The sequence below is a fragment of the Oppia nitens genome, unplaced genomic scaffold (assembly GCF_028296485.1).
Source record: "Oppia nitens isolate AA-2021 unplaced genomic scaffold, nextdenovo-longstitch-racon4-pilon3 scaffold13_pilon_pilon_pilon, whole genome shotgun sequence".
NCBI lineage: Eukaryota > Metazoa > Arthropoda > Arachnida > Sarcoptiformes > Oppiidae > Oppia > Oppia nitens.
The window spans coordinates 7,776-20,916 of NW_026533192.1; the positions used below are offsets into that span (position 1 = coordinate 7,776).

The 13,141-nt window shown below is 25.4% G+C and overlaps 1 protein-coding gene across 1 annotated transcript; it reads left to right on the forward strand.

The window, feature by feature from the left end:
- Positions 1–436: 436 nt before the first annotated feature.
- On the forward strand, positions 437–10,582 carry LOC128957937 (SPRY domain-containing SOCS box protein 4-like). Its single transcript, XM_054303755.1, has 3 exons — positions 437–496; positions 8,924–9,385; positions 9,869–10,582. Exons 2-3 carry the CDS (start codon positions 8,965–8,967, stop codon positions 10,300–10,302), a joined length of 855 nt encoding a protein of 284 aa, XP_054159730.1. The 5' UTR covers positions 437–496; positions 8,924–8,964; the 3' UTR covers positions 10,303–10,582.
- Positions 10,583–13,141: the final 2,559 nt, after the last annotated feature.

Below are 13,141 nucleotides of genomic sequence, written 5' to 3' on the forward strand. Positions count from 1 at the left end.
ATTAAATATATTTGTTGAAACAAAAAGTTTTTTATTTAACATTTGCAATATTGAGTGACAAACATAATTTTTTCCACTAGATATTTCATAGTTGTGTCTATATATCATATACTATATATAATATATGTAAATGTCTACATATTTTATATGATATATCATTAATACTGTTGTTGTGTAGTATTTAATACAATAATTTTATTATTTTTAATAACACAACAAAATAAAGCTCTAATRAGTATTAAGTCAACCGTTTTATTTGCGATATTATTTTTAGTCATATATTGTATGTTTTACGTTAGATTTATTTAATTTTTTTTGAAATTGCAATATATAAATATATATTTGATATTTAATTCAAGGTTGACATCGGATTACGTTTTTTTTGTGTGAAAAAAAAGTTGTCAAATATTATTTGATTTAAAACTAAATATATATATAATTTTTGTTGTTGGTTGTCCATCAATTAAATATATCCACTACTCATTATTGATAAACCGTAAGTATATAAAAAAAATTTATAATCAATTTTTTTGTAAACAATTTTATTTTTAAAATAGAAAATTTTTTATTTAAAATGTAGTAAACATTAAATAACTTTTTTTATACTCTGCTATTAACAGACCAAACAAAAAAATCTGTTTTAATAATATTTTGTAGAAAACATGTTTGTTTATACTATTTATGATATAACTTGAAACCTAATGTGTTTTTTATTTCATATAATATTTAGTATAATGTTATAAATACTGTATTTATCATTTACAGTAGAATTTTTTTTGTGGAAAAAATTGTTTTAAACATTATATATTAAATTATATAAATATATATATTTATTTAAATACTGTATAAATGTTAATATATTGATAATGCTGTATTATATATATATATACCTGTAAAATATATACTAATATAATATAGACATCAGCACTGGGTTTATCAAAAACTAATTTAAGTAATACTTATTAAATATCATTTAAGTTGGTCTATGAATCCATCTATGAATCATTAGCTGGTTTATAGTATAGTAGTAGTATGTGCTCTCTCTCTCTCTCTATATATATATATATATATATATAATATATTATACAGTATAATACTCTATTAAAATATACCTCTCAAACTCCATGTGCTATTAATATAATATACTGTTGTATGAGTGAGTGTGTGTTTGGGTGTACGTACAGTAAGAGTAGTGTTTTCCATAAAACTAAACACAAAGTTATAGTCATATTTATAATACAATTTATACAGTATTTCTATGAGTTTTTCATAACAACAACAACAAACTTATTAAAATACAGTATAATATATATACAGTAAATACAAACCATTTGGGAAATATTTAGTAGGCATTGACTCTTTGCGTTTTGACATCGCGTTGATTGTACTTTAACTGAAAGAGAGAGACGAAGTGAACGAAACTCCCTGTGCTGGCAGTGAACCTGATTTTTATTGTTTTCATTTAWTATATATATATATCTGTTTCATTATATTCTGGTGTTTAGCATATTCTCCAAAATATATATACACTGAAAAAATCAATAGCTGTCTGTATATGTGTTTTGTGGATGATTGACCCATACATTAGCCATACCATACCATATATAGACTTAAGTTATTGCAGTGATTTTCCACATTTTCATACACACACATACACGCTATCATCCGCACCGGGACTTCAAATTGAAATTTTAAATTAAAGTAAGTTTTCAAATATAATAATTTATTTTGAAATATAAATGTTATTATTATTAATATTTTTCTGTTGTTGTAAAAATAATTTCTTTGTTTAAAAAATTATCTATTTATACAATAATATACAGACAGTATGTATTTTTTATGATGATATATAACTTATATAATATAAGTGTAATTCATTAATTCAATAGTCAATATTGATTTATTGTTTAATATTTATTATTACAAAATTTTATATTTAATTTGTTGTTTGTTTAATGATTTATGAGTTAGTTTTTTTTGTCTGTGTTGTTGTTGTCGTGAAAAAAATTATCTAAAAATATTTATTTATATTTCTCTACTAAATAACTTTTTAAGTCTTAATTAAATACAAATATTTGTAAAGCAAATGAAAAAAATAAAATAATATTACTTAATGTGTTTTTTTGTCTCAAAAATAGCTAAAAAAGAAATTATTTAATTTAATTAATYAAACTTCAAGTGCTAATTAATTATATATATATATTATTTTTAAAATTAATTATCAAATTATGTATTTTATCAGACAATAATTGTTTGTTTATATTCAGATTATTATTAAGATATTATATATATATATTTTTTTTTGAAAAAATATGTGTCGATAGATATGAGATATAGAGGGCTGTCTAATGCTTATCAGCGCTCTATTTGTTGCCGTAGAGAGTCATTTGCCTACCCGTGCTATCCCTATCAGACACTCACCATAATGTTAGGGTACCGTCGGGTGAGAAGTGTTTGCACTCTACTCTCTTTCTACTACCAGAGTTACTACTACTCCAGCACTGGTGTGAGAGCCTTGAACTCAGTCATCAAACACAACAACTCTCTGTATATATCTCGGGCTACTTATATGTGCGCTGCACATACATGTGCTATCATTTTTGAATATATATTAATATACAGAAAACACATACACACATGCAATGTATATTTATTGATACATAACAGCCCAGCCTATGGTTGCAATTAGAGGTCAATATCACTATTTATTTTTGCGAGTTATTATAAGAAAAAAATGTGATTAAATTTTTATTGGATTTTTTTTATTTCATATAATAATAATAATAATACTTTTAATGTTTGAGAGTTTATAGACCTAACAATAGTTGCAGACAATGCAGTATTAATAATAATACACTATAATTACAGTATATAAATATTTTAATAATAATAATATTATTTAATTACATAAAGGAAATACTATATAATAGATAGTATAGTTTTATAAGTATATTATGAGTTTTAAATATATATATACAGTATATATATATATATATATATAATTTAATCAATCTAAAGTTTCTCTCACAAAATAAAATTGTTTTATAAAAATCATTTTGTGTTTTTTCTGATCTAGCTAAAATATTTAAAACGTTTCAAATGTTGTATCACATTTTAATGTAAATATTTAAAGTTGATTGTAATTGTAATTAATTATTTTAATAATACAAAAAAAATGTTTTATAAAAAAAAGTTTTTTCTATAGAAAATATTTGTAATGCATTTAATTACATAATTTAATATATTTATGATATTATTATTGTCTGCCATACTATATTTGAGACATTATTATCGAAATTAAGATTTTTGATATTACAATAATAATACAATACATGACTTGAATTTCAATAAATAAATCATTTATTGTTTAATTTTAATGACCTGGCTAACTATTAGCATAACTGCCAGTAAAAATTATTGTATGTGTTTTTTAAATAAGTAATTTAAACCCGCAATTTGGGGAGACATAAGTTATATGATATAACTTTAGAGGCAAGGTTTTTAAATAAATCATTAATAATTTAATATATTATTGTCTTGATGGGATAGAGATAACCTTGGTGATAAATTTCAATTATATTTTATACAGTTTATATATTTTTTTCGCGCGCTTAGCAAATAAAGAAAAATATCTCACATTTACTATTAATATATATTATTTTTATTATTATAAATATTTTTTTATTACTTCAATGTTTATTTAACATATGAATCATATGATATGATCTATTCAATAAATTTTTTTTTCGTTTATTAATATATGTTGAAATAATTATTTGATATATAATTTWTATATATATATATCTTTAAAATGAATGTAAATTATTGATTATTAAATAAATTATATTTGAAACTTTCTCTCTCTCTCTCTCTCTCTTTCTCTCTATAGTTGTTGTCAAGTGAAATAAAATAGTCAATCATTTACTAAATTGTTTTTAAGGGTTAAATACATCTAAAAGACAAAGCCTTGAAAACCAGTTTTATATTATTTCAAAAGTTATTATTAATTAAATGATTAAACAGTGAGAAAGATCAATGTAAAAGTATATAAATTAAATAACTACAGTGTACTGTATTATATATATACTACTGTATGTCTCTAAACTTTTAAAAGTTTACAATATAAGCCATTATACTGTATTTGATTTAATTATATATATATATAAATCTATAGCCATCGGTGATGAACACACTGGGAATGTTGTACTCTACTCTATAAAAGTTGTTGAACAGCACTAACCATAACTTATGATACAATTATTAAAAATTATAAATATTTAAAAAAATAATTTAGTTCAAAAAAAATTTCAGGGTTAATGAATGAAATGTCTGATAAGATTTGACAAAAAAAAAATCAGGAAATATTTTGACAACAAATCTCATTAGTTTGTCTATTAGTGTTGTTAATTATCTTTAATAATAATACTATGTGTGCACACAAGTAGTTTGTGGTCAACCCAGTTGATCAAACATTGAGTGCAAATAAATAATTAAACTTTGCCTAATAGTCTTCTTTTTTAATAAAATTATTTGAATTAATTAATAWATAAACCCCTAATAAATAATACTTTGCTTATTTGAAGATATAATTAAGTTTTTTTACAGATAAATATTATTTTTATTTTAGAAATATTTTTAAATAATTACATAATCTATATTATAATGGTAACTATTAWGCAGGTATTACACTATTGATTTTACACAGTATAAATTTTATGCATGAATTAGCAAATATCTCAGATATATCAATTATATACTATACTGTTTATTACAAAATGTTTGAAATTTTCAATAAATATTTTTCCAATCATTCAATTAATAATGAATTTTTTTATTTAAATAATTAATCTTAAATTGAGTATTAGTTTTGCAATTATTACATTAGTATTTGARTACTTAAATGTAATAAGTTATTACTAATAACACTAATTTTAGTGTCACTAAGTATTTGATAGTCATAGCATTACCAATACTTTTATTGTCAATATATTATATTATAAATGATAGTGTAATTTATTAAACAAAATTAAGAAAATTTAATTATTTAGTTAAATATTTATTTAAAGTAATTTACGATATAACACCTGCATTTATTTTTAAGATTATATTAAACTTTATAAAATTACTKTACAGTATTCAATATTTTACTGTAGTAGAAGTAATCAAAGTAAAAAAAATGTCAATAATTATTAACTATTGACTATTAACTAAATCAATTATGTTATATAAATACAATTGTAATAATAATATAAAAGTTTAGTATTGACATTATTTTTAAAGCCCTTGATATGTGAAAAAAATACTAACAATAAAAATATTTGTAATGTTTTTTTTCTAATAAAATAATTAGCATTTATTATCTAATATTCTTAACTCTCTAACATTGACTAGGTAATTTTTTAATGTAATTAATAATACATAATAAAAATTAAAAACCATAAAATAGCAATTGAATAATAATAAATAAATCTAAATAATAATTTATATTTATTGTAGTTTTTAGTTTTAAAAATAAACAACTATTACAAGAACTCATATTGTTTTTAATGTAACTTATTATTAAAATATGATTTTTATTAAAAGTAAATTAATTTAAATTATTTAATAACTGCTTGAAATRTAATATCTCTATTTATATGAAATATAAATTAGTAAATAAAATTTTATTACTATAAATAACTACTAAAAATATGTTATTTAAAATTATTTTAATAGTCTTTCAAATATGATAATGATTTTAATTCATGTTAATAATTTAACTATAATCTAGTTAATATATTAGCAAATAGGTAATTTTTATGTAAACATTTTTTTACAAATTAAAATGTTCATCGGTGAGTTAAGTTTATTTTTTTCTATGTATATGTCCTTCCGTCCTTCCGTCCGTCCGCTTTTTATTGAATTTTTAAATTTTGACTTCAGATTTGGATTAATCAAAAATAGGTATAGGGGATCAGCATTAAAATTTTGATATCTCTTCGGGAACATAGAGAAAATGGCGGCCAGTCAAAAAAATTTTAGGTAAAAATTTTTGAGTATAGATTTGAATAAAGCATCAAAAACAAGCATAAAAAATATGCTTTAAAATTTTGATATCTCTTCGGGAAGATAGAAAAAATGGTCAAAGAAAAATTAGTTAAAAATTTTAACGTTAAGAATTTTGTAGAGAATTAAAAATGAGTTTATTTTGTCATACTGAATCATTTGATACCACACATGACTATAGTTGAGTTTATTTTGTCATACTGAATCATTTGATACCACACATGACTATAGTTGAGTTTATTTTGTCATACTAAATCATTTGATACCCAACAGTTGGATAGTTCGTTGGAAATGCTTTTTAGCATTCTCAACTGGTTTTTAATTTATTTGATGATAATAGTGAAATTTTCTCAAACATTATTTTTAAAGCAAGGTTCTCTCACTAATAGCTATCGATATGTATTTATATTTATTAAATTGATTTATTATTTTTGTTATACCTTAAATGATCAATTTAAAAATTATTTACAATTACTAAAAATAACATAATTATCTTATTTCAATGACATCTACCGTTTAACTATAAATTTAATTTTGATTTAATATTAATACTCTTCTACAATATATAATAAATAAACTTATATTGTATTGATTTATTAAATAATTTTCAATTTTGACTGATTCTCACATAATTTATTTTAAATTACGAATAAATATGTTGCCGTTTATTTATTTATCTAAAAAATTAAAAGCTAATTGACCTCGAWCAAATGTGATATTATTATTATTATTATTATATACATACTGTATATTGTTTATTCTTATTGATTATATTTATGTTATTTGAATAATCATTTATATTATCATAAAATAATTAAAAAGTTATTGGTAGATTATGTATTTATTACTATTAAATTTCTATCACATGTTTAACAATTTTCCATGTTAAAAAACTTAGGAATATTTTTAGAATAATAATAAATTATCTATAATAATGATTTTACTTATTGGCAAAAATATTATTAAAATATTATTATTATTTTTTTGTAGACACTATATAAATGTTTGTATGCTTATATGTACAGTATATTAAAAATTATGTATCAAGGCTAATTGTACATATAGTGTCAATGATATTAAAGAATTTTTATTGAGCAAAATATTTTTGTTGTCAAACATAAATATAACAAATAAATTATACATAACATGTCTAATATTGACATATCAATAATTATTTATAGTTTTTCAATAATTAATTTACAGATATTTAAATAAATAAAATCAATTGCCAGATTATATAAGATTAAATAAATAAATTTTTATTAAAAACAATTCAATTTTGGTGCATATAATACAGTAAAATTAATGGCGATTTTTATTGTTAAAAGAGCAATAATATATTATTATAGATAAAATATTTAAAGTAATAATTATAATAATWATAATAGTAGTAAAATAAAACAAATTGTTTTTTAAAGTTTTTTGAACCGCACATTGACTACCATAAAATACTAGTTGTTGTTGTATACTGTATTTTAAAATACATACTCACACACACACACTCACAAAAAATACATTGAAAAACAAGTTTTTTCCTTACATTCCCCAGAGTTTCAAATGGTTTGTTAGTGAAGTTGTCTGAGTGTTGTTAACACCGGGAGGAGAGACCATATTATAATAGGAAAGTCAGAGTCAAAAAAATGTTAGTTAACCCCTAACTCACTATTTATGCTTATTTTGTGTCTTTCTACGGTATATTCATACCCAGAATATTCAATATATATATATATTAGATATTATACATCATAAGTGTCAGGTTATTGTTTGGTGTGGAAGCCCTGGTGATTGTTATTAATATAAGTAATAATAATAATAAATTAATTTAAATTATTAACCATTAATTTTTGTACTTAAGTGTGTACTGTATGTGTGATTGAAAACAACTTTTTATTAAATAATTTTTTCTATTATATATTTATTTATATATCTATATATAAATTTTATTATATTTTTCAACAATTGTTTGTTGAGATTTTCAATGAGTCAGACCTTATGACTTGTCTCTGATCACTGTTAAAGTTGTTATTATTATTATTATTGAAAAGTAGTAGTAGTCGTGTATTTCTAATGTTAACGTTTATAAAATATTTTTATGTTAATTTAATACATATGTGTGTACTGTATATATAATACCAGTGGTTCATAATACCTACTACTATCGTGATCAGGGAGTTTGCTAGCAATATATCAGATTCTGATATAAAATTGATTAACTAAAATGATTTTACATAATATTTTTTTCATAAATGTTATATTAGTTATATATATAAATTTTATGTCTTATGTTCTATAACGATAAAAATTAATTTAATATTTTTTATTAATTCATTAAATAAATATTAAACATCTAATAGTGATATTAAATGAAATAACAAAATTAGATATTTATAAAAAACAACAAAAAATTATTGCAACTAATGTTATAAAACTACTACAGTTTACTATATATATATGTTGTATATTATGCGAATTTTTATTTTGCTATAAAAATATCATAATATCGTATTTAATATATAAAACTTTTTTTTGATTTGCCAGTGATAAAGCACCAGGGTTGTTATTTTCATATGTAACTTTCATATCTCATAATTTTTATTTGTGATTATATTTTTTATTAATAGTATAATAATTATAAAGCCAACTAATAACATATTATTTATATATATATTAAATAATAATTATTACTAAATAATACTACTGTTAATAAAAATTACTATTACTACAAATATTATTCAAGTGTCTGTGTTTTTTAGGATATATAGTATTTGTTTATGTGTTTGACTGATAAAAACTTGATAATTGAAATATAATAATAATATAAATAATATATTAAAAAAAAGTTTTCCAAAACAATCACACAATATGTTTCGCTTAATAGAGAATTGGCCACAATTTAGAGCTACTATAGTCAACATTAATATGGATTTACATTCATTGGTGCGATCCATCAGAGCTAACAATAATAACAATAATAATGGAGGAAAGGGAGGCCAACAGAGTGCCGGTACCGGTTCGGGTAATACACACAAGGACAGTATTGCCGAAGGACACGCCGAACGACCGCCACATTTGGATCGACTACTTGAACAGGAATCAGTTGGTCATGAGATACAAGTGCTTAATTCCTGGTCATCCGAACACAAGAGTCCACATATTATCATCAGAGATGAAGGACTGGTTGGCAAACGACGACCAGTAGCCAAGTCTACCGATTGTATTCGTGGCCGCATTGCCTACAGTACTGGTCTGCATGTGTGGACAATTAAATGGCCGACCGATTGTCGGGGCACACACGCTATGGTAGGAGTAGCCACTGAAGCATCACCAATGCATATGACAGGTCAGTGACCACCACTTTAATTATACAAAAGCGCTTCTCTATACTATATGTATGTCTCGGTTGAGGGCAAACCTTTAGCTCAACCTTTATATTAGTCATCTCTACTTATGTTTCAAAACAAGTTTTTTTATTTGTTTGTCAGTGAATAATAATTCAAGAATTTTTATTATTTTTGTTACTATTATTATTATTATCAATAAATAATAAGTGAATATCATTAACATTTATACTAAAAAAAATTTTTTTAATATAATTACTTTTTTTAAAAAAAGTTTTTCTTTAATTTAATTTCAATACTAAACTTATTTTTAAGTAAATAATTTCTTCCCTCTTTTTTATTCCCCTAAAATTTTTTATATTTTATCTATTTTTTAGTATAAATTATGGAATTTGTTTTTTTTAAATTTCCTGTTAAATGATATTTCAATATTTAAAAATCGTTATTATCTTATCTAACATTTTTGTTGTTGTTGTTGTCAATAGGCTATTGCTCTCTGGTTGGTTCAAATGGAGAGTCGTGGGGCTGGGATCTGGTCCGCAACAAATGCTATCACAATAACGAAGAGCAGACTTATCCTCAATGGTTGACCAGTCATGAGATATTCGACATTCCCGACGAGTTCAAAGTGGTGCTGGACATGGATGCCGGCACACTGGGCTTTATTGTCGACAATGTCTATTTGGGMGTAGCCTTCAATGGACTGAAGGGCCAAAAACTATATCCTGTGATCAGTACCGTATGGGGTAATGGAGAGATCGGCATCCGATACGAGTCATGTCTCGATAAAAGTCCACTATTGCTTCGRGAGTGCTGTCGTCAAGTGATCCGTTCGTCAATTGGCAAACAAGGGTTCCAACGGTTCAGATCTGACGACGTTTGTCTGCCGACTAAATTGAAGAACTATATTGTTCAGTAAGATATGACACACAAGTCAATGGGTTGACACAAAAGTGGTTTTTWTTAGTTCAGTCCCATACAATTATTCAACTGTCACCACACAGTCAAGTCCCCCCATTATATAAAGTATGTGTGTGTGTGTGTGTGTGTGTGTGAGCATGTGTATGGGGTTTTTACATGTAATTTACAGGTATACCCAAATGGTTGTCCACCTGACCTCCTTAACCCCTCTTCCACTTTTATTATTATTTATTAAGTCTCATCAAGTTTTTATCCGCTCTTTTTATATAATATTTAATACAATTTAAACAAGTTAAATAATTAATTTATGGATATTTTTGTGATTTTAAAAATATAAATACTATTTAAATGAGTATTTTTTGTAACTTTTAAATACTCTAATTTATGATTCAATTGATTGTAATTTTAAAATAATATGATTTTAATAATTATCTTAACTTGTAACTTGTTTGTAATCTATCAATTGTAATATGTATGCAAATTTTTTTATTATTATTATATTTATTAATTTATATATTAAATTATTATTATATTTAATGTAAAGAAAACAAAAAATAAAAATTAAATTTTACATAAATCTATCATTTTTTAAAAAAGTTTCACTGTTTTTATAAAATTTTACAAAGTCATTGATATAATATTTTCTAATTTTGATTATACAATATAATAATGAAAATGTTTCATTATTTATGATGACATCTAAAAAAGTAAGATTTGATAAATAATTAAAAATTAAATCAGTTTTATTGAATTACTGTTTTATAATTTCAAAACAACATGAAATAATTATAACAACACTATATTAAAAAATACTTGTAAATATATAGTAAAAAACAATTATTAAAAAATTTGTGATAATTTTAGTCGATTATTGTCTTCGGCTTTAATTGCGGACAAATTATTGCAATATTGCAAACATAAACCTAAATAAACTTTAAAATATATATTTTGTTGAGAAACTCATATTTCATATATTATTTAGCCTTAATTTTAATGTTTAATTTTTGTATTATTTTATTGATACCTATTTTTGTGCATTTAATCCCTTATTTTGAATTCATTAATTATTTTGATCGCTCAATACCTACCGTTTCCTATGATTGATCGATCAATGACACCAATTACTGGCGCCAAGTGATCGATCTATACAACTGTCCTTATATTCAAACAAACCAATAGCTGTACGCCAAATACCTATACCTTCCTCTCATATAAATACCAGTACTGACACACCAGACAGTCAGTGCAATCTCACCCACCATTACAGTGCAATCTTACCCACCATGACTATCAGTCATTATACTGTATACACCATTGCATTCACATACATGTGCTCTTAAATATATACCATTTTTATACCATTGTTTTAACTACTATTTTAATTGTCTTAACTATAATAAAGTATTGTAACTAAACTGTGTCTAAGTTATTGTCTTCACTGAAACATTGGATCGATCATCACATCCACACCATCATCCACCTCAAGCATTGTCTGATCGATTACCACTTAAAGTCTACCATTTCGCTGGCCATCCATACAAGTTATCGAAGTTATCAATAGTACTAACGGATCGATCCCTGGCCTACACTCCGGTCACCACTACTGCAGATCTGTACATCATTTTGTTTGACACGAATAGTGCCTTTCAAGTGATCACTAAATCAATTGGGAAGTCTTTGACCGATCAATTGATACCGTTGTGGGAATTGAGTGATACTATCAGTTGTTGGTCTCATACCGACCCACGCTAGACAACTGATCCATAGGTTAAACCAAACCGCCCACAACAAAATTGGCGCAGTCGGCACAGATCACACTTATTAGATCCTTACCTGCGATTGATGACATCCCTAACTATAGGCCTTACACGACGTGGAACACGCTATCTCCTCAACTCTACTCCCGTCACTGAAGACAATCAAGACATCATCGACAACATGTCTGACAACGAAAACAATACCACTGTCAACACAGGCCTCCAACCGGCACAACAGAGCACCTCAAACACGACCGATCAGATCGATCTGACCGATCGGATCGATCGAAGAGTTCCCACGCATACTAAACAACGGAAGATCCCGAAGTTTAGCGGAACACAAGATTCAAATCTGACGATAGAGGCGTTCATACAGATGTTTGAACGATCCTTCCGACTCCACTCCGATGAAGACAAAGTGGACGACATTATGGAGTTCCTGTCCGATGACGCCGCCAACTACTATGGCTCAGATGTTTTGATCGATCAAGACATCAGTTGGCCTAAAGCAAGACAACTCCTACTTGACCGTTACGCACATACAGACGTACCTCCAGTCATAGCCGCTAACAGACGACGACAACAACGGTCCGAACCAATGAAGACATACTACGACGAGAAGCTGAAACTTCTTCGTCGCGTCAAAGGCTACTCCGACAGCGACAGAGCTAACCTCCTCACCGAAGGACTACAATCTGAATATCGAGAATATTTCTATGGCCGCAGATTCACAACTACTACCGCTTGGCTAGAGATGGCACAGGACATCGAAGCTGACAAAACAAAACATCACTATAAACCCAGATCTCACTTCTCTCAAGACAAAGACAAGAAACCTCCGAGGAATCCAAATGATCGATCAGATCGATCTGATCGCTCAAAGAATAGGCCGCCATATTCGTGCCGCATATGCCGCGACCGTGGAACTACTGCCTGGCATTTCCACAAAGACTGTCCTCATAGACTAACTGGTCCCCAACCTAGAGATCCATCTAATCCTAACAATGGCAATACATCTACTGGTATTCAAGCATCAAATCACTTCATCCGTCCTCGAGTTATGGCCTCTGGCGACACCAT